The 24,157-nt window shown below is 36.9% G+C and overlaps 1 protein-coding gene across 1 annotated transcript; it reads left to right on the forward strand.

Annotated features, from left to right (window-relative positions):
- The first annotated feature begins 455 nt into the window (after nucleotides 1-455).
- On the forward strand, nucleotides 456-20,276 carry LOC139121160 (histamine H2 receptor-like). Its single transcript, XM_070685836.1, has 3 exons — nucleotides 456-1,550; nucleotides 17,960-18,144; nucleotides 19,352-20,276. The coding sequence occupies exons 1-3, from the start codon at nucleotides 796-798 to the stop codon at nucleotides 19,642-19,644; spliced, it is 1,233 nt and encodes a 410-aa protein (XP_070541937.1). The 5' UTR covers nucleotides 456-795; the 3' UTR covers nucleotides 19,645-20,276.
- Nucleotides 20,277-24,157: the final 3,881 nt, after the last annotated feature.

Raw genomic sequence — 24,157 nt, forward strand, 5'->3', positions numbered from 1 at the left:
GTAATACAATGACAGGACAGCAGGCAAAGACATTTAGTATTTTTATTATGATGTTGATCATAACACTTTCAATGAAGTTGCAAACATGTGGCAAAAGTTTAAATTTACACACAACTGCAATATATAATGAAACACGTGAGCATTTTCAGTTCATACCTTTTCTACAGAGCTTCAGGACCCATCGAGTTGCTTGCAAATTGGTTTGTTATTGACGTCAGCCAAAATCATCTCACCATTGATCATTTCATAGAAGAAAACAATTTATTCAGAAACATTTACACCATTTCGTATGACGAAATTTCAGTCAAAATGTCAATTGTGAAGAACATGTATGTATGTTGGATGGGCCGACATCGCACGTTCACTATTTATGACAAAAAGAACTTATGCGTGTTCATATAGGTTTTACGCATGTTCTGTCGCCATAGTTACCGTTTTGGGTCCCTTGTTGCAGTGATGTTGACATGAACATTCAACAGTTGTAACACATGCGTGGGCTGCTCCAGCGAGTTTCCAGAATCGTGTTTTAGTGATCAACGTTTGTGATGTGTTCTCGTTTTTGATGACTGCTGTAAATCCAAATGCCCTGGGCGTGTTCAAAGGTCTGGTCTGCGAGCGTCCTGATAAAGGCGGTGATTGACGGCACTAGATTCTCGCGATATTTTCCGTCTGATCTCGTCTGTTGATTAAACTTTGTGATGCATCCGTTAGAGACACTCATTGGACCGCTGCGTCGTTTTCTGAGAACGTATTTTGCAACATTTACGTTGTTTTGATGTTGTTTTCACATTTTCAATGTTATCGTCGGTTGCATTTATACAAAATGTGATTTTCTCTAACTCATTCGCGGGCATCCAGCAGGCCACGGAAGGTATTCGGTTGGAATCAGCGTATCGTAGCAACATGGCTTCACCGACGCAGTTTTTTGCAGAAAATATCAGCTATCATAACGGAGACGCTTTCAACCCGCCAAAAATCCTTAACATCATCCTGCCTTGCGTCATGTCCCTTCTTGTCCTTCTAACAGTTCTAGGGAACTCTGTGGTTTTAATCGTCGTGGTCAAAACGCCAAAATTGCAGGACATCGCCGGGATATACATGGTCAACTTGCTCACAACGGACTTGATCTACGGGTCTGTTGCCTTGCCCCTGACAGCCGTATCGTCGGCGTACGGTCGTTGGGTTCTTGGGCACACGCTGTGTCAGCTCAAGGGCCTAACAACAGCTTTGCTGTGCTCCGTGTCGTACGGGACCCTCGCACTCATGAGTTTGGAAAAGTACGTCGCTATATTGAAGCCACTGCGGTACTCTCAGATTATGACCAAAAAGGCGATGGCAGTTTCCCTCTGCTGTCTTTGGATGTACATGGGTATCTTATCGGTGTCACCGTTGTTCGGATGGGGGAAGTATGATTTTATTCCAGCCTCTTTTGCTTGCTCAACAAATTGGAGATATTCCGTGACTTATACCGTGGCGTTTATCTGCGCTGCCTTATTACCCTCAATGGTTACAATCAACATCACATACTTCTACATACTCCGAGTAGCAAGGTAAACTATGATATCATTTCTTTATTACTTGTAACTTTTGGTGATTTTTCACTCTTTCGTTTTGTATTTAAATTACAAGTTCTTCTACTTCCCGTAGTATGTAGAAACACGCAATACTTTGTCAACACAGCGTCTGTATGTGTAAAATGCACTATTATAGTTTACACTTGAACTTTAGACTGGGCCAGAAATCACCTGTCAACAATAATGTACAGACTGAGTTGGAAAGATAAATACCGTGTGTCCCAACATGAGTTGGGTAGCAGAACAAACTACGTTAGATTACATTAAATACAAAAAATAGAAAAGAAATCATAAAAAATTACAGCTACTAGTCCTTCATTTTCCTGTATTTTATTTTTCTCTGTGTGTGAATGTACCTATTTATAAATTGTAATAATTCCACTTATGTGCAGGAAACATTCATGTAGGTTATCTACCCATACTTTTTTGTCTGAACAGAGATCTGTGTCTACTCGTTCTTCGTTATATACATGTATTATCCAGCCGTTTAGTGTCAAATCGAGAGTGGATCAATTGTGCAGAGATAATTGAATAAACAGAGGGAAAAATATGAGCGAAAAATTAACATTCCTCTTCCTTTTACGTGGCACAGGTTACACATTCACCTGGAGATATTTCAAAAAGCAGTGTGGTGACATTATTTTATTAATAGGGCAAACTGATCAGTATGATGTCAAAATTTGATCTGCCAAGTTTGGTCACAATGACATCATTCAGAGAGACAGGAAGAAAGCTCGAAAATTATGTAGTGATAAAATGTTGATATCGTCATGTTGAAGTCGATACAAGTGTTAAAATTTCTTTGAAAAATCATATATACATTCGATAGATATGCATCTCAAGTCTTGGTACTTATTAAAATTATCTAACTTGCTAAGCGTCTTATAATTGATTTCTTTAGTTAAAGTGAATTATCTCAATTTCATTTATTTCTGACGACGCCACTTTAACGTCCGTTTCCATGGAAACGAGCGTGGTGACCCCCATTTTTTATTTCATTTTTGCACTCGCACAACTTCAAGGAATGTTTGTGCAAAGTTCCACGAAAAGGACTATGCTTTTTAATTTTGACGTGATTCGTCGTACTTAACCTTAAAGGGATATAGTCGTCGGAACTGCGCCTGTGCGAGTTTCTTGTTTACGAACAATGTATTTCGTGCACGATATCAAGATGCACCTCATCATCATAGCTGCAACATTTAAATTATACGATGATAGATTATGACAGACATGTTTTAACTGTCATCAATCACCATTATGCCTTGGATACATTGTTGCCATGGGCCGTATGGGTCCCATACGACCTTTGAGCGCAGTTCCGACGACTATATCCCTTTAAGTGATGTTACGCTTCAGTTAGCTGTAGTTGTTGCTTCATGTTGCACCATTTTTGTTATGTTCATGAAATACAGAGTCTTGACAGTGTTAACTTTGTGAAATACAGTGCCCCGTTATACTTTCGAACTTATGTCTCAAAGTGTACAACTTGACAAAACAGACTGTATGGGTTTGTACCCAATGTTATTGTTGACGAGTGAGCTCTAGCCTGGACGAGGATTTCAGTTGTCAATGATGAATCGTGCACTCATTATGTTTTGTTTGCAAGGCTACCAGTTGTACATTTCGGAACGCGCATACTGTGGAACTTGCGCTATTTTAAAATCCATCGTAGTTGATGAAGTACCAATTATTTCTTTAACAATGAAATTTACGTAGGTTCATTATTGGACAAAATTTCTTTGAAAAGATCAAAGGGATTGATTATTTTAGAATTGCTTTGTGCCGAGTGATAGCAAGGTCTGTGTAAATGAGGACCATTGATGGTTGTCAACGAGATAACGGTCGCAATACATCAGTTCATGCTCCCGCTGTGACAGCCACGAGGTAGATATGGCTAGGGCCATCTTCATTTTAATAGAATTTGCGACAACACAGGAATAAAACTTTAATTGAGCAAACGAATTGATTCGTTCATGTTTTGTCAAAACAGATACAACAGAAATGATCTTATCATTAGTATTATTTGTCATCACTATTGATCGATTTTTCACCAGGTTACCGTCTGCAAATACCATCTTTCACGTATCATAGTTGATGAACCTTAGCAATCAACGAACCATAGACAGTGGAGGAACGCTCTACTGTCTATGAACGAACCCAGTGACGTCATGAAATGGGACAACGTAATTGTCGTTAAGGTAGCACCTACCTCGAACATAAAAGTTTTAAACTACATTTATTACTTTCTCTTGAAATTTCTTTAGGGAACGTTAAACTAACCTCTTTCATGGTAAAGGATATTGACCAAGGATCACCGTATAAATTTTGGTGTTTCAGAAACACATTGTATACTCAGAACTTGATAAAATTAATGTCCACAGATTTTAAATTAGGTTGTCACGAACAGCAGACCAGAAAGACAATTTGAGAATTTAAGTGCCAGCAAAACTGTCCCCGGGGAGTATTCTTCCCTAGTTGACCAATTAGACAAATTTCAATGCGATTCCGCTTCAGAGCGCAAACGATCTCATCATTCATCAACGTCCTGATGACGTCTTGAGATACAGCGTAAGTAAGGTATGCATGAAACAGAAAAATGCCACCAAGTCTTTGCAATGCCACATTCTAGCCTTCAGTATCAATTCTAAAATCCTCTTCCGAAAGTATTAGCATCGACAGGAGGAATTATACTGATTAATACCTCGACGGATAGAATGTTATAGATTGATTGAGTACATCATTCCTTGAAGAAAAGCAACGTAACAACTATGTAATCCATATGATTGCATTTCCGGGAGAGATAAAGTGCTTAGTGTCCAATGCATAATGCGAGCGTGTTGTTCACTGCCTCGACGTCAGCCTTGTTAGCGAGATCTCTCATACGATATCAGCGGAAATCTGATTTTCTAAGCGGACGCATTGAAAGATGACGCATAATGCCGACCTTCGTCCTAATGTATTCAGCACAAATTAGACTTTTTTCGATGAAGGGTAAACTTGCGCTCCCTGAAGGTGCGTTCGTTAGCTGTTTCCCTTTACAAGGAAGGTTATACGTTAGTCCCGAATCAAATCAGCGGTAAATAGCAAAGTAATAGAAATTTCTTCGAGAGATAAACCCTTGACCATTAGCACTAAAATTAAATACAAAACAGAGAGACAAATAAGCTTGTGACTTATGAGACTTAAAATTAGCACAACTTGACCATTAAAAATACTGACATGTGTGATTATTTCACATTTTCCAGTTCATTTTAGTATATTATTGTACTCACAAATTTATCTGATACCCATGTCATATATAACGGCTGTGGGATCATACCATTCTCTGAAATTGATCGCTTAGTTATAACTATTAGTCAATTTCACGCTTACACTTTTGAAGAAACTCACTACGTTTAGTTATCAATTTGGATTTCGGACCGTTAATAATTATATATATATATATATATATATATATATATATATATATATATATATATATATATATATATATATATATATATATATATATATATATATATAAGGAACTTGGGTTGACACACTACCACACCTGGTTGTTAGGTTCCAAACGTATTTATTATACCTCAAACACAACGTTTCGCTCTAAATTTAGAGCTTCTCACAACCTCGAGGTTAGTCTCTCTCCTGTCATTTATTTACATTTACAGATTTTCAGATACTTGTAACTCCACATTGCTCGTTTTCCTATACAATTCAACCATTGTAATTTTTTAGTCTCTCTCCTGTCATTCATGTACATTTCCAGATTTTCACAGACTTATAACTCTACATTGCTCGTTTTCCTACACAATTCAACCATTGTAATTTTCATGTTCGTACTTTTTATTGTAGAAAACACCTGAAGAAGCTCTAAATTTAGAGCGAAACGTTGTGTTTGAGGTATAATAAATACGTTTGGAACCTAACAACCAGGTGTGGTAGTGTGTGTCAACCCAAGTTTCTTCTATCTTCACCCCACTCCACGCTCCACTGGGGATCACCTGAATTCCTACAGTTTCTTTTATATATATATATATATATATATATATATATATATATATATATATATATTCTCAACTTAGTTGATCAGGATAATCTGAAATACATTTCCACTACAAATTTGTTTGTATAGACAGCAGAGCCGCCTACACTCATTAGGCTGCTATGTGTATTTAGCTCTACTCTGGTATTGAGCACTCTACTCCGGCTGATCTTGAACTGATTCATGACGTTGTCTTTTAGCGATGACGATTCGCTTCAGGGGGTGCAAAATTGCCCTTTTACAGTCCGCTGGGTCGTAAAATTAACGTTATGAGAAGCCAACAAATTAGATGGCCGTTATTTTATTCCTCATTAGGCAGAAAGAAAACAAGCCGAAGATGAATAGATAAACTCTTTGTGCCGATAGTCTAGGATCTCGCCGTCGTCGTTTTGCCTTAGCCCATGATAAGACCAAACAACGACGGTGAGATCCGGGCCTATTGTGCCGATCACCGTACGTTGCTTTCCAATGGTAAACCTTAAACCGACTGTGACGCGTGCATTGTGACACTTTTAACCATCTCAAAATTACAGTTATTGCTGACATATAATAAGACCAAATACTAGAATCGTATCTAATTATAGCTGACTGTTCTGGATATTAGTTTTATTTTTTGTGAGTAGTTTGACAGCATAAAAACGTCACGCCACAAAGTCTGAACAAAGGATTGAAACAACTCTCTTTGTCCTTTGCATTGCCCAACTATATTTGTATTATGAAACGATAGAAGAAATGATCACATAATTTGGTTTGAGTAGATCTCCCAACAGATGTAGACGGTGTGAGAAAAATGTTTAAAAAGGACATTGAAAGGTTCTGCTAGGTAAAAAAGGATCTGTAAAACAGCCGAACGATATTGCGTTGAGCTGCTTGTCACGAAAATGCATGACAATAAATTTTGAAATTTGTATGACGGTGTGTTGCACTCACAGCAAAATACGATCGTTGTTCAGACAATGTTATTTATGCAACTCCTTGATTGAGCGTGCTAGTCAGCCGATGACCCAGATGACCCAGACAAAAGAATACTGACCTCAATTAACGCGACTTAAGCTTTAAAGTTATTGTCCATACTTCCTTGCAGGTCTGACTGTCGCCTTGATATGGAGAATGACTTTAATTTATTTACCTAAGTTGTGATCAATAAATATTCTGATGTTAAAAGTCACTCCTTTCTACGGAAGTTGATTTATATCGAGTGGACAGTCAAAACTAAGATTAGTGTCGATTCGGAACGGCCGTTGCAGACTTTAAAGACCTACTTTTTATTAACTTTTTGTAAAATTTGAGAACATCGCTCTATCCAAATCTAAGACAGCGATTGCAATATAATATTTTCCTGCATATGTATCGCAGCAATCTATGTATGTCTCTAGTCGTGAACGAGGATCCTTTGTGTACAGGCCAGAGACCTAGATAAGTCACCCAAGAACGATGCCAACGTTGTGGAGAAACGTCGAATAAAAATTTGTAATATCTGACACAAATATATTGAAAAGATTTTTTTAGTCAAATTCAAGAGATGAAATTTATTCAGAATGTATGCAGAGTTTTGAATTAAAATCTATGACGACGGCAAGATTTTTTATGGAAGTGGAATACGCTGCTTGATGGTCTCGTAGCTTGCATAACAATTGACTGATTTGAGCGTTCACTTCTATCTTGAGAACGACAATGAGCACGATTGGAACTAATTTGGGATAATTGGATCTTTATATATTTCAAATTTCTCAAAAATTTTAGGTGCCCTATGGCTGAATGTTGCGATATTACAAATACCTCATAAAAACAAGTGTGCAACTTGAAAAGAAAAGCAGATGAGGTTACATTTGCAGATTAAATCGACATCACTTCACCATCCATTTATTCCAAATCAGTTCCAATCGTGTTAATGGTAAAATTTAATTGATGGTACGTCGTACAATCTGATAGCGCAGTAGTATCTGCCCCATAAAGTACATGATCAAGATTATGTCTGACATTCCTAACGTGATAGAGCAACAATTGAACGAGTGTATATGTGAATTTCAAAAATGCATTTTATTTGCCTGTCATATGAAAACAATCGTCAACTTTGTCCACCCCTTTTATGAATGTTTATTACGTTAGAATTACAAACTTTTTTCCCGCGATTTTCACAAATCTTTGCGGCGATTTTAGCGTACTCGGTTTGTTCTTGTTTGTCAGATGAATTTTCGATTGTAGATTAAAGTCAGAGGCTGTGAAAGCAGCTTCATTGATATTGCGCAAGAAAAAGATGTACTACACATGCGCAGAACCATTTCACGTTTTGCATTTTCGATATGCTGCATATTTCGGGAGTCCCAGAGGGCACTAAACTAATGATAGCATGTCAAAATCTAATGATAGCATGTTTCTCCAGATCGTCACTAATTTTGGTATCTTTCGGTTCAGGGGGGGGGGGGGAAGCAGGTGCAACATTTGAAAGGTTTTTCAGTGGATTTGACGGTCACGTTTCCTTGCCAAAAAGTTCATCACACAAAAGTTTACGAGACAATAACTGTAAATGTTGTTGGTGCCAGTGTCACTCTTTCCGTTGTCGAAACAAAGATACATTTCTCCATAACGTTGAATGTTCATCGCGTAAAATGGAGTCATTGTTGACAAGTGAATTTTAGGCAGTGCTGAATTCAGTTGTCAACGATGTAACTTGGACATTATACATCTACAGACTATACTGACAAGTTATATACTACGGATTTCGAAGTGATCTTTGGAGTAAAATACTACAGGTACAGTAAAAATAGAAAAGTTTTAAAATAATCGTGACTTAATTTGAAGGAGCTTTATTACTACACTCAGTTGTTATCGGTCCAAGCTGAGAGAGGAACATATGATCTACATTGTATCGGTCCAGTATATACACACTGGAAAAGTATTCATAACTTATTCTTATGTATGCATTCTGCAAGAAAATGATATAAATGCGCGCATTAAGGTATTCGTCATTGTCCATATATACTCTAACATGTCTGTGGGTGGAATTGTAGCTCGGAGCCCATACATAATTGTAACGTTCTCACCACCAAACCACATTTATAGACATCCTACGCACGTATTCCTGCTGTGTAATTCTTTTGCAGGACACGCGTAGTCTTTGAAATGGTGTCGTGAGAGTGCGCTATGTAATTACGTTAGCCTATATGAGATGGGGATGCAGGCTGGAGTTATGATGAAAACCCTTGTTAAATGCATACAATGGATCAACTATTGAAAATAGACTAGCCTTATAAAATACCCATGACTTATAAAAGCAATATCAAGGAAGATTAAATCGGAAAAACTATGGTATTCAAAATCACAAAAAAGTTTCATTTCAATTAAATTGCTCTCCGAATACGCTAGCTATAAGACATTGCATTGACCCCATCAAACAATGCAGCTGCGTTATAATCCCCTGAGATATCAAGAGGTTGGTCAATTGCTCCCATCATCCTCATTCCGGTTTCCAGGAAATTGACTTGGATGTTTTGTCGATGCGAAATTAGCAAAAGTGATTAATTCGTTGGCGATACCATTAAGCACGTAAAGTGAAACTATTTGAATTAGTCGTAATTGTAACGCTTCAACGCTCGAACAAATTTACCGTTACAGAAAAAAATCTACTGCGATCTCATGATGGGACATGAGTGGTGCAATAAACACGTAAACGTTTCGCTGTTTCCTCGAAAATGTGATTCGCGGTAATTGGATTTGTCAAATTTTCCTGGACGCGTCTCACTAATCTTAGTCAGGAGATGAATGTTTCTCACCATTGCAAAGCTGTTTGACAGACGGAATGTTGAGCTGGGAGAAAATTTCAAATAGACATTTCACAACGAGAGAATTTCCGTGGCTATGTACATGTATATGACGCTCGTTAGCAAATGCACAGCTGTCACAAACACGCAAATCATTACCATAGTCGCAGCGTTTTGAGGATTTTCTAATGCACAATCTTTTATCGGCTCGGATTTAGGGTCAGATAAAATATTACTACAAAGAAATAACTCAGATGTTGTTCACACATCACAATATACCCGGGAGGATCTTTAATCACAACAAATTAAGTTTGTTAGACACTGAATTATTGGTATATCTTTCAAAATTGAACGAATAACCTTTGCAGTTTATCTTATACATTAATTTTTTACATTAAAATTGGTTTTTATTTTTACAACACAGCCAGAATCGAATTAATTATCGACACACATGTTTCCGGAACATATATCATACATTGTTCAATCAACAGAGTTGGATAAAAGCAATTTAATATAATTACATCCTGATCGTTCCGTGTTGAAGCGAGAAGGATTGTGCAGTTTCTGTTTTCGTTCTGTACCGATCACAGATCAACTTAACAAAGGTATTGGCCTCTTAAAAGCTCTTGAAAAAAATGCTTTTCGTCGTTTCGTTATCGTAATGCACTAAACCAAGGAAAATGTGATCATGAAGGGGCATTGACATAACGCAATGTGTATTTTAGTAAAAATAACTTCTTTTGCAAAGATTCGTTCAATTTTGGTAATTTGTCAACTCAAGTTTAAATATATGTAGAGTTCACATTTTAGCATGTGACAAGCAGTTGTTATTTAGGTTAGAAAGTGCAAATCACCCAATTTCCCGACTTTCTTCTCCCGTATTCAACAAGAATATCATTGCATTCTTGACCTTTTTTACAATTTCGAAATTTCATTCTTTAAATACTATATAACGAAATGACCATTTCATTTGGCAATAAAGTTCTTACTTTTGGAATAAGAATCACTTCTTTTGCTTATCACGATTAATCACTTTTTTGAATGTCAGTCTTTCAACCCCTGCCATTTAAGTTAGTACGCGCCTCGAAATCAAAAAACTTAAACTCTTTCTAAAACTTTCCTTACGGAACTTAATTTAAACTAATGGCAAAACAACACTCATCAACCAAATCCACCCCTACATTGTCCTTTCCTTCTACACAAAATCTAGTTTCGATCAAATAAGATTTTAAATTTCATAAAATCATATCAAGTTTTTGACTTAAATTTTTATCATTAATACCAAAATTGAGGATTTTTACCCCAAATATGTACCCTTCATCCTTTGAGTAGACTAATGATGTCATAATGAACTTTCGATTCTCTGCTTTTCGAAAATATATAATATAAGGTTTTTAAAGTTATTGTACTTGGGCCTCAGCCCAAGTACATTTGTTTTCATTCCGTGGGAAAAAACTCTGTAAGGTATAACCATTCCTGGCTGAGACCAGGGAGGGCAAAATGTCTTGGCTTCATCTTTCTTGGCATAATAAATGGCGTAATGATGTTAACTGAATGGGAGTGCTGCTCTCAGCCAGTCTTGAATAAGTGAGATGTGAATATTAATGCTTCTCTATCTGAGTTTTTGCCACAAAATCTTCTGAATATAATCAAAATGTGCATCGAAATGCAACAATTAATTCACCCTCCGTTTCCTAGGCGATGGCACGACCCTTGCTACACCCACTGGACGAGCCAAAGTGGGAGGGGTAATTTCTGTTTGGTCGAACAAGAGGGCTCGAGACCAGAATTTAACATTTAAACTTGAAACATGTTTAATCGCTGACAAGATGTGGACTAGTGTTAATCGAAGTAAATTGTGAAAAGGAAAGGTTTTATATCCCGGACACAATGAAAAACATTACGACTGGAAACTGTACCCCAGTTGAGAATAGTAATGCCCACAGCGATGGAGAACACTTATCCTTGAGCTGAGAAAACCAGACCATCATTTCGAAATAGAGCTGCAGATTCGAGAAGCTCGTTCAAAATAGCTAGGTACACCCCATAAAGGGGTGGTTTCGAGTTTTGAGGGCAAATTTCGCCTCCTTCATATAGAAATCGTACGTTTGTTTTTCCAGGAGAACACACCATTTGACACAAAATTTGCATGTAAAGGGGTCGCCAGTAAGCACGTGGTCAAATCTGGCATAAGAAACAATATGAAATGTTGGGTAAAGCCAGTCCAAAATAAACTGATTTGAACTTTTGTGTTTTGTAATTTATACCACTGCAGTAACATTACCTTTTTTTGACAACATCACACAATGTAATACGTTTTGAAACTGAATACTCCGACGTATTCTGTGTCTCCTTTGCTAAAAAATACGGTATGCCAATTACCATGTAAGGAGATGATGATGTCAAGACAGATTTGTAGTGTGTTTGGTCCTGGATGGTGTACGAAGTTTTGTCAAGGTAGCTTGTGTATTTATTTCCTAAAGGGGAGAGATTAGGGTCGATCTAAACGAAGGCCGAAGAATGTTATGATCCTCTAAGCGAGCTGAACTCTAACGCGAATGGTTGGATAATTTGGAGGATGTCTAGAATGATCTCGTCTCATTAAGATTATTTGGCGGTCAGTATTAAATTTCAACTGCGTCACAAGTTTGCGAAATGAGTATTCCGTCGAACCGTCAACGAACGATATTTTAGAAATCTGGAGACATGGCACATCGCATTTTTATTTTATATTTTATATTTTACAAAAGATGTAAGAAGCAATGATTTGTCGAAAATTCTGAAAAAATATAGGAAGATTTGATTGCGAACACATTTTCACTTGGGGTCAACTAGCTCTGCGTACGATGCTGTGTGTTCCGCTACAGCTAATCGCCCCGCTCACCACAGCCCTGCAAAGACCCGTACGCGTACGTAGGGTCGGTGACTTCAAATCCATTTTGGGACTTGACGTAAAAAGCCAAATTACTGCCGAAATTCAGCGTTGTTGGGCCCAAGTCGTATCCCAGCCTACCTCAGCTACTCGATCGCTTCCAAAAATGACAGTCTTTTATTCACTTCTCGTAAATAACCGTCGATGTCGGCAACTCTCTCGCTAGCCCTGCGTACGATGCTGTGTGTTAGCTGTAGCACATAGCATCGTACGCAGGGCTAGGGGTCAACATGGGTCGCAGCCATGTTGCCTCAAAACTTATTTCTGTCTGCACTCAAAACTCAAAAATGTCGGATATGAACCTGAAAAATCGATGCAATTTTGTCAAACTTCGGCGAAATTTCAGCATATAGACAAAATTTCATCTAGGTAAGGTAAATTTACTGAAATTTGATCGACAAATAATCCTGAGCTTGAACGTGACAGCTCGCCTTCTCCGGGAAGTCAAGCATCTAGCTGCTCATACACAGTTGCCCATATGGCCAGGTTTATGAGATTGTTTTCAAGCGACGGCGGCAGACCGTACGGGGCTCTGGATATGAACCTACCGCCGGTGTAGCTGTAATAACTGTTGCGTTGTTTTTAGTGCCCACGGACGAAGTCCTGGGGGAGTTATAGGTTTGGTCATGTCAGTCCGTACGCGTCCGTCCGTCCTTTCACGCAGATATCTCAAACATGCCCTGGTCAATTTCTTTCAAACTTTGCACAAGAATAGTACCTAACCCCATACAGATGCACGTCGATTTGTTTCACAATGCGATCGAATTTGGCCGTGTCAGAGGACTTTTTAATTTACACCTCCATAGACTCCCATGTATAAGGCAGTTCTCCATAGACTTTCATGTATACGGCCAAGAAAAATAAAAATTTAGTTTCTCATCGTATTCATATTGCCTAAAGGATGCAGTGACACAGTTTTTTGTCCCCACGGATAAAGTCCAGGGGGCTTATAGATTGGGTCATATCCGTCCCTGAGTCCATCAGTGAGTCCATCGGTTCACGCAGATATCTCAGACATTTTGACAAAAATCATGTGACCTTGGTGACCTTTGACCTCAAATATACATTATTGTCCATAACTCAGTAACCACAAGTGCTAAACCTTTCATATTTGGTATGATGGGACACCTTATGACGCCACATATTGTACCTCATTAATTATGCGCATATCTAATTTTGAGCGAGCCAATAGAGCTAGAGGTCTGATTTTTGGTATATAGGGATAAGTTAACAATATAATTTGTTTGACAAAACGTCACGTGACCTCAATGACCTTTGACCTCAAATATATATATTTGTCCACAACTCAGTAACCACAAGTGCTACACCCTTCATATTTGGTATGATAGGACACCTTATGACACCATATATTGTACCTCATTAATTATGCGCATATCTTATTTTGAGCGAGCCAATAGAGCTAGAGGTCTGATTTTTGGTATATAGGAATAACTTAGCAATACAATTATTATGACAAAATGTGACGTGACCTCAATGACCTTTGACCTCAAATATATATATTTGTCCACAACTCAGTAACCACAAGTGCTACATCCTTCATATTTGGTATGATAAGACACCTAACGACACCACATATTGTACCTTATTAATTATGCGCATATCTAATTTTGAGCGAGCCAATAGAGCTAGAGGTCTGATTTTTGGTATATAGGAATAACTTAGCAATACAATTGTTGTGACAAAATGTCATGTGACCTCAATGACCTTTGACCTCAAATATATATATATTTGTCCACAACTCAGTAACCACAAGTGCTACACCCTTCATATTTGGTATGATGGGACACCTTATGACACCACATATTGTACCTCATTAATTATTCGCATATCTAATTCTGAGCAAGCCAATAGAGCTAGATGTCCGATTTTTGGTATATAGGGATAACTATAGGGTAGAAATCTAAATATGCCCATCTAAATATTAGACATCTACCATCGAGAACAAAAGAAATTTGCTGTAATTTGAATATTTAAGGAGTTTAAGCAATTTCACTATAAATAAAGAACCCCTGCCTTAAACTCCACAAAAGTTGCTAGACATATTTTGCCGTTGTCATGCGATTGCTTCGTTTAATAACCAATTAATCAAATGCCTAATTGACAGGAGGAAATTCAAGACCATATTTGAATAGTAGTATATATTGTCCTCAAAATTACTCTATCTCGGCCCAAGTACTCATTGCCTTCAGAAATACTGCCTTGTTTTTATTGCTTTCAATTGTAGAAAACTGTGCTGGAGAAGTGCAAAACTATGAACCTAAGCTTTTTACGAAGGTTGTAGTGATTGTTGGTATACACCGTAGTTACAAGATATGTGACAGGTAGCAATGTTAATCTAAGTAGATAATCACTCGGATGTCAGTAGCACGCTACTGTGTTCTACCTAAACCCCAGCGATTAACCACAGTTACTGCAACTGTAGTGTACACGGTATGCAATTTGTCAATCATTACTGTCCTTTATGACCCAGTATACAAATCAATCAGTCATTACGTATGCGCGTGAGCACGTGTGTACCAAGGGGTAGATGACCTGAGAAAATAAAGTGAATAAGCTTAGTAGTTTATTCAAGTAGTGCAAGTGAGTCATTAAAGGGAGGGGGTCGTCCTGTCTGCGGCTGCGCGACTTCTTGTTGATGAACATTGCCTCTTTCAAGAATTGGCGATGAATGTCGAGCAAATGTGAAGCAAATTTGGCATTTGATTCATTTGATCCATAGTTCAATAGTTTTGTAGCTTTCCAATCATTGCAAAACTTTTCCAAACAAACGTGTGGTTGCGTCCCCTTCGTTTATAAGAAGCTGCTTCAGTTGCGGTCACCAGTTTCGGTACAGCTGCAATAATTATTATTAACACGATTGCAACTAATGTGGTTAATTATATTTTCATATTTTTCAAATTTCTTGAAAGTGTTAGGTGCCATATAGCTGAATGTTGTTAGCTGCCGTATAGCTGAATGCTGTATAGCTGAATGTTTGCAATATTGCAAATTACTCATCAAAGCAAGTGTGTAATGTAAAAAGAAAAGCAGATGAGATTACATTTGTTGATTAAATCGACATTACTTCACCATCCAATTATCCCAAATTAGTTCCAACCGTGTTAATTTTGGATATGCACAAGGGGATGTTTGGATTTGATGTGCATAACAACAGACAGGTTGTATAGGTCCCATACGCGCAGTCGCAGACGGGAAGACCAATCCCTTTAAATGAATGAGTGACTGAATCGGTGGGTCTGTTTACTTACCAATCTCTGCAAAACTATTACAGCTGTGTACTGCCAATGTTACAAAGTGGTCCTCAAACTAAAAAATAAAGAATAAAGTAAATCAATTGTAAGCGAATGTGAATGCAAGGCATCGACATGCCTCTGTAAACGTCTGGAAAAAAGTTTGCTGGACACCTGATACATTGACAGATACCAAACTAATTTAGTTGTTTCGAGAATTGGGTGTGGCAGTTTTTGGTTTTAAGTCGCGCTCTACTGGCATCGACTAACTTCCATCTACTAAACTCGTTTTCAATCAGTCGTTTTCAGTCGATCCATTTAGAAAATAAATCGACCTTTATTGTGTTTCCAGGAAACAAAAAATGTCGAGAATTGGCCTGGTTGTTTTCATTACGAAAATATAGCGCCCTCAAACATTCGATAGAAATCTTCTTGCGGTCACAATAATCACAAGGCAAAGACAGGGATCTCTTTATCCTTCTGAGTTTCCCAGGGACTGAATAATTCAAAATTACACATAATTAGATTTTACTGTCACCTTGATAGCAAGGGCCAAGCAGTTTTCCATAATCTCGTTTTATTACCTTAAAATGTGAAAGTGTTTTATCCTAACGAGTGATCCTGATTGCTTCGTGCTTTTCTACAGTTGAATCAAACCATATACCTCGACCTCGATTTCTCCTGTATTTGCAAAGTCTGATGTCCAATTTATCTCTACGTTGATCTTGTCGCCTTCCATACGATTTGCCTGAATTTAATATAGTAATGATGAATATCATCGCCTTAAACACCCATAGTTCAATTGTAATCATGTTATCCATATGCTGTGCATTCGACATTTGTGAGGGTCGATGAAAAAACTGATCGTCTGGCACATGATCCCAATGGTACTCCCATTTTTTGACTCTTGGTAAATTGTTTTGAGTCTTCCGACGCTATTCAAATTCTTTCTTGCAATTTCCGTTTAATTCCCCATTGTAAGGTGGCTTTGCAAGGTGAAGGAATGAGAGCAGTGTGCGAAAGTGTAAATAAGTGAAAAGTTTATGAGTAAGTGAGAGAGCGAGCGAGAGTGAGTTGTTGATGTTGCTGTTGTTGTTGTTGTTGTTGTTGTTGTTGTTGTTTCTTCTTTATTCCTCCTTATTAAAGAAGAGTTCCAGCAACAGAACTTTTACAAATCACAAAGACTCACATAATTGTGAAAAGGAAAAGGCATTCAAAAAAGAAAGAAACCGTGCGTTACATTCGACAGGGGAGGAAAAAATTTCCAAGGCAGTTTCAACAAGCCATTCTCTCTCTTCTGGCTGAAAATAATTTATGATTTGCTTATTACCAAGCAGAGCTGAAACATATCTTTCAACATCCAAATTCTAAAGATGTACAATTAAATAAAACACTGACATCATCAACCACTTTGTACCAGAGGCGATTTCTCTTGGTTTCTGTACCAATACATGTAGTAGCTAGGTGAATTAGCATATTACTTGTACCTTCGTTACAATGGGGACATTGTATTGTCTCCAAGTTTGACAAGACCTTCAGGATAAACGTTAGTACCTCACTGACTGGGGAAATGTTTTTACAAAGCGGTATAAATAGAATGGTTCAATTTTTGAATGCAATTTATAGAAGAAATAAAGCTCCGAATTGTTTAAACTCTGTTCCTTCATAGGGTGTTTTCTCTTTCATAGAGGGCGTCTGTAATAATAGATTTCCAGATTGCTTTGGTAGGAAAATATCCTGACAAATAGAATTCACCCAGAAAAACTCTTCAGCTCATGGCCACGTATATAACACTATCGGCACAGTTGCTTTATATCTGTAGGGTTCTATTATATACCATGCAATCAATGTAATGTCCAGATTAAAATTCGTTTCCGATAATCAGTTTCTACTTTTGGTTGACATGCATGCTTTACGTGTACACTGTTTTAATCGCGAACCATTGTTGTAATCGTAAGGGAACAGCGCAAGCGTGTCAACACCGTGAAAAATAATTTAATTTGATTTGATTTGATTTAATTTAATTTAATTCAGTTACGTTTAATTCAGCTTACTTCAATTTAGTTTAATTTAATTTGATGTATAGATAGAATTACTTGTAAGGGAGGCAGTCGTCGGAACTGCGCTCAAAGGTCGCAAGGGACCCTTACGATCGATGTAAACACTGTATCCACGGTACGTTGACATTGATGAAAGTTAAAACATGTTTGTCACAATGTAATCGTAAAATTTAAATGTTGCAGCTATGTTGACATGATGTACCCATATATAGTGCATGAAACACATATTTTGTAAACAAGAAAGTCGCACATGCGCACTTCCGACGACTGTCTCCCTTTAATTTAATTTAATTTAATTTAATTTAATTTAATTTTATTTAATTTCATCCGATTTCACAGGCAACAAGCTAGAAGGATCAACGTTATCGAAGTTCGTCCTATGGAAAATACTGCAGATGGTCATTCTGGCATCACCGGTCACAGTGTTAACCACTCAGGACAGGGTCAAGGTCATCGCAAACAGCTTAGGAAAACCGATAGCAAAACACAAACAAAGGCTGCAATGACTGTACTTATTGTGGTTGGTGAGTATCTCCATAGCGTAGTCTATGGAGGTCCATTCTGGTCAAAAATACATTACATACATTTTATTTGGTTAAAATTCATTTTATGTAGTCTGGAATTAATTTTACTTGTACTGTCAATTAATTTTCTATATTCCTTGAATTTATTAAACATATTGTAAATTAATCTTACATGCTGGAATTAATGTAGCATAGAATTAATTCTTAGCTACTATAAAAGCTATTGGGATGGGTATCCGTCAAGCGTCAGTCGTCAGTCTGCATGTATTATATATGTATATACACATACTAAATTTTAATTAATTCTAGACTACATAAAATTAAATGAAATAGAAAATGGAAAATTATTTCGATATACTGATAAAATTAATTCTTGACTTCACAAAATTAATTCCAACGCGTAAAATATTAATCTTAATGGATTAAATTAGTTACAAGAAAAAAGCAAATTAATTGAAAATGGCAGAAAAATTAATTCTGTGCTACATAATATGAATTCCACCATGTAAGGTGAATTTGAAATATGTTTAATAATTCAAAGAATATGCAAAATTAACCGCCAGTACAAGTAAAATTAATTCCAGATTTAAAAAAATGAATTTCAACAGACAAAAATTATGTAACATAATTTTGATCGGAACGGACTTCCATAGTGGACAGGATACACATACTAACTGGCTATGGTTACAGCATACGTTTTACGGTTTGCTAGAGGGCCTGACGGACTCCCCAAGCCGGTCTGTTTCATGAAACCGCAGGAAACATCTTTGTATGTTGTTACCTGAAGGTGGCCAGTTAGTATGGGTTTGATGATACACCTCATCAAATTTTCTTAGGGAAAACAAATTAGCGAGAAAGCTCATATAACAAGGAACACAGTCAACGGCTGTTGCAGGTGTGCCCAAATAAAAATTATGACATACTTCTTCTCTACAATTTTGGGGCCGACTCGCAGCGATTTCGAAGCTGTTATCCAATTGGGTGGCTGAATCTTACCAATATAATGAAAACAATACAAATAGACTCCCTAAGTGGCTGTGAATAGTGACAATCGACCAATCAGATATAACCTTGCAAACACGCTGCGAGTCAGCCGGAATTTTGTGACAAATGTGCTCATATACTTGACTCTGCATTTTAATCTGTGATAGCACAGTTGACATATGCATGAATGATATAGATTTGTGGATTTTTTTTATTTCTTCAGGAGTATTTATGCTGTCTTGGAGTCCTTTAGCCATATCCCATGCATGGTCCCTGGCTACCGACACACCACTGCCGTTTTACGTCGAGTTGGTTGTGACGTGGCTCGCCTGTTTGAACTCTGCCCTGAATCCGTACATCTACGCAGTCAGGACGAAGAGTTTCCAAAACGTGCTTAGGCGGATGGTACGGTCTTGTCCGCACGCTGTGTCCGGCAGACATTTTTGCTGTCTTTCATCAAACAAAACTGCGATTGAAAACGAGGACGGGTCCGTGATCGTAGCAACAGTTTCATGACGTCAGGCAATGGGTCTACCCGGGGCAAAACCCTGGTTGTAGTTCAGCAAACCAAATTCTTCATAGGTGAAATACAGTCACCAGCACTCTATGCTTCAGTTGTACCATGCTATTCGCAAAGATAGTTTGCAACCTTCAAACGGTAAAGTACAGTGATATTTCGAGCATTTCGTCGCTACTCACAGAAAGCCGTAAAATCATTTCGGCGTACACTTTCAGAAAGTGAAAGACTCATGTGTTAAACTTGTGCTCAAACTTTCGGGTAACCTCCCTCCTTCAAAACCAAGAATAGACATCTGGGTAACCGTGCAATTTTTTTTGTAAAACAGAAGCAAAGTACCCCAAATTAACCGATATTTGAATTCATAAAGGCCACCATCTCTTTGTTAACTCTATGGGGAAAGGTATTTTTTTTTCGATTTTCACAAAAATAAGACGGTGAGCTTCAAATCGAGCCCACACAAGTGGTAGATTAAAAAAGTAATGTAAAAACTGCCCAAATAGCTGTCCCCTTGGCGCATTCTATTTAATGGAGAAACTACGTTTTTTGTAATTGTGTATTCACTGACTTTGGTAATGTGCGGAACTTTTTGTATCAGAAATAAATGCAACTGTTGCTAATATAAGAACTCATCTGAGTATGGATTATTTGATCATTTCAAATAAAACACACACACACACACACACACACACACACACACACACACACACATATATATATATATATATATATATATATATATATATATATATATATATATATATATATATATATATCGAAGTATACAGATGCCCTCGTGGGAAATTACAGTGCTCGATGCTAAGCAGAGCGTTATAAATAAGCAAATTATTTCAAGTACAAAGTAATGAAATCTATTACTAAAGTTTCATGCATCCTGCAATCCTCAGATAGAAGTGTAAGGATTACTAGCTTTACACTCCTACATATATGATTGGGAGGAACCATTCTATTTGTAGGTGGTGTTAAAATTTGGTAAATAATATTTGTTTTGGTGGCGACATTTTGAAACCAGTGTGTATTTGTCAGCATTGATAATGTGCAGCTTTTCTGATATACAAAGATTAAATCGCTTGCTTATGGTAGAGTAGCTCGATGCTTCATCAATGATTGACAACGAAATGTCAAAGACTTGGTCCTTACTTTTTAAGTTACATACAAACTTTGACAACTCGGTATTATTGTTGTATCTCTCGTTACGAAACGATTGCATGCGGTTAGTGTAGCGCGTGTTAAAGGCGTTATCAGTGAGGCCGATGTTAACCTTCTCTGCGTTGTCCTGCGTTGATACCTCAACCTTGTAAACCACACCTTTTACTTGACAGTTACCCTTCAAGTGGCATGTAGACTTATCCCGGCAATAACAATCAGCTGGTGATCTTGACGTTGGTCTCCGGTGATTACTCTCTTATTATGAGATTTGTTTATACTTAACATATTCTTCATACAGCTGTAACTCACTTTAATTGTGTTCCTACTGAAGATCATGTGAAGTTTAGACCCCGTTGGAAAGTGTTTATCAACAAGTTGAAGAAATTTCTTGCTGATGTTGTTGTTGTTGTATTTCATTTATTAACGTGTCCTACGTGGGCTTAAAGATTACATTTTGCTCACATGTGTAGTACAATATCTGTTAGAACTTGCCACATCCAGCCCCTTGGGCTTATAAGACACAGAAAACCAATTTCAACAAGAAATAAATAAATTGAAAAAGTAACAGTATTCTGAGTGAGAGGAGTTTATCTTTCTAATTTATACATTGTCTCCTTTCTCATATTATAAGCATCAAAGATATGGTTTGCCAACAAGTCAGGTGTTTTAAGCATCAGTAGTTCAACCTTATCAGTAATATGAAGAGCACTGAATTCTGGGTATAACGCACACACTTTTCCAAATAATGTATCTCTTAGGGAATCATACAGACAGCAATCAAAAAGAAAGTGTTTCTCATCTTCAATTTCAGTCCCTGGACAAAAATTACAGATTCTATCTTCTACCGGTAATTGCTGAAATCTGCCTGTTTCTACTTTTAAAGGCAAAATACCAGTTCTGAATTGTGCAAGAATTGAGCGTTTCGGTCTTGACAATGGTTGCAGTAAATAATTTTCTGTTTCATGTTTTTACTTAAAAGTTACATATGTTCTTAACTTGGGTTTTCTACACACATCTGTACACCACTTTCTTTCAAAAATATCTTTTAACTTATAAGAGGCATAGTCCAAGTTTAAAGTTTCAAGATTTAAAAACTTATTATGTAAATTAATATCTCTAAATACATTAGCTATATCATTAGACCAATTCTTGATTCTATCTCTTAGATTGTAATCCCATAGAAAAACAACTTTTGTGATTCTGTCGTGTGACATATTAACAACTCTGTTCCAAAACCTTTGGATATTTAGTTTATGTCTCACATTCGATGGAGTCCAACGCATATCACCATTTATAGCAAGTTTTGGTGCAAATTTATGGACCCAAAGAAAGTATCTTATTGCCCTATTTTGTAAAGAATCACATTTCATATTATCAACATAACCCCATATCCAAGAACAGTAATCCGCAATTGGTGTAACACAAGAGTTAAATAAAGCGGTGAAAGTACCAAACCTAAAATCTCTGTATTTGTGCATTCTTGAGATTACAGCCCCTAATGCCCTACCAGCTGCATCACTTAGTGTACCTACTGTGACATCGAAATTTAAAAATTCATCCAGTACAACCCCAAGGTATTTATATCTAATGTTTTCTCATTGTACTGAAAAACAAAATTTGTTCTATCAATATTTGGATCTCTAAAATGTACAATTTGTGTTTTGGCCTCGTTAACGACCATACGCCACTTTTGACACCAATGGGCAAGTACTATGATTGCAATTTGAAGTTTATCTTCGGAGTCGGCTACAATCACTATATCGTCAGCGTATAAAAGGGCACTAATCATCCGATCACCCACAGGAATGCCAATGTGGAGGTCATTAATTTCAACTGCCAAATCATTAAGTACACTGAAAATAGAGTGGGAGAAAGAACGTCCCCCTGTCTCACCCCAGAACTTGTACTGAACCATGGAGACAAAAACCCATCAATATTTATACAAAAAAATGGATTATGATACATATTCTTAATAGTATTGTAAAAGTTACCATTTATCCCATAGTGCAGTTAGTTTATAAAACAGCATATCTCTGTTAACCCAGTCAAAAGCTTTTTTCATGTCTACAAATGCAGCAAACGTTGACAGACCTTGAGCTTTTCTATTTCTAATTATGGTAGTAAGAACAAATATGTGATCTATACAAGCCCTTGATTTCCTCAAGCCATTTTGTTCATCAACTAGTTTTCTAAATCAAGGAATGTCACCAGTCTATTATTTAGGATACCCGAATATTAGTTTCCACGTTCTTGCTGAAAGGGGGGGTTGAACCACGTGATATGACGTTTCCTGTTATTGTTTCTCCTCGATAATTGGTCGGTCTTGACATATTCAATTTGTTCGGTGTATCCGCTTGTCTTTAGCGCCTTATTGTATTGACCTTTATATTTATCAAAGATGCCCTTATCATTGGATATTGTCGAGATGCGTTTGCTTATTGCGTCAGATATGTGTTTAAAAGTAGCTGGCGGGTGATAAGACTGTTTATGGACACACATAGTTTGGTCGTTTGGTTTACGGTATACGGATAGAACTCTGCCGTCGCTCAGAATGAATGTCACATCCAAGAAGTTTGTTATTTTCTTTTATCTCTTTCTGATCTTCTCCGCCTTATCTATCTATCTATCTATCTATCTATCTATCTATCTATCTATCTATAATATATATATATATATATATATATATATATATATATATATATATATATATATATATATATATATATATATATATATATATATATATATATATATATATATATATATATATATATATACTCTCTGTGCCCAAGTTCAGAGGTTGCCATAAAGCCATTATGGTGATAACCGGGAGGGCACATTGTATACATTTTGTGTATATATATATATATATATATATATATATATATATATATATAATATATATATATATATATATATATATATATATATATAATATATATATATATATAAGAGTATCGAGTGTTGAACAAAGTCGTTATCACACTGATACTTGAGAGCAATAGGTAAAGTTCTGTCACTTTCCAAATCCATTTACACTGCAAACATTTTGTTGAAATTAGTCGTGAGTGCAAATGGCACACGTTTCAGATGACCTTCTTCTTTGTTAACGATCATTATTATCGATGTATATAGCAAAGCAACTAGCAGGTAATCACTCAATTTATGAATCAGTTTTCGTCTTGTTTTACTGAACAAATCGGCCGCATGCGTGGTGGCGACATAGTTGAGGGCGCTTTTCTCGATCTTATTCCTGTCGATGATTGGACTGCAATAACAATACTTGCCTGTCTCTGTTTTTCATGGTAATATCGACCTTAATTTTCTCATGGATCAATACGT

Source organism: Ptychodera flava, chromosome 21 (genome assembly GCF_041260155.1).
Source record: "Ptychodera flava strain L36383 chromosome 21, AS_Pfla_20210202, whole genome shotgun sequence".
Classification (NCBI taxonomy): Eukaryota; Metazoa; Hemichordata; class Enteropneusta; family Ptychoderidae; genus Ptychodera; species Ptychodera flava.

Excerpts from the sequence above, each read along its gene's own strand:
- LOC139121160 (XM_070685836.1), top strand. The coding sequence starts at position 796 with ATGTTATCGTCGGTTGCATTTATACAAAATGTGATTTTCTCTAACTCA. Across the intron at positions 1,551-17,959 it reads TACATACTCCGAGTAGCAAG|GCAACAAGCTAGAAGGATCA; the intron begins GTAAACTATGAT and ends CCGATTTCACAG. Across the intron at positions 18,145-19,351 it reads GACTGTACTTATTGTGGTTG|GAGTATTTATGCTGTCTTGG; the intron begins GTGAGTATCTCC and ends TTATTTCTTCAG.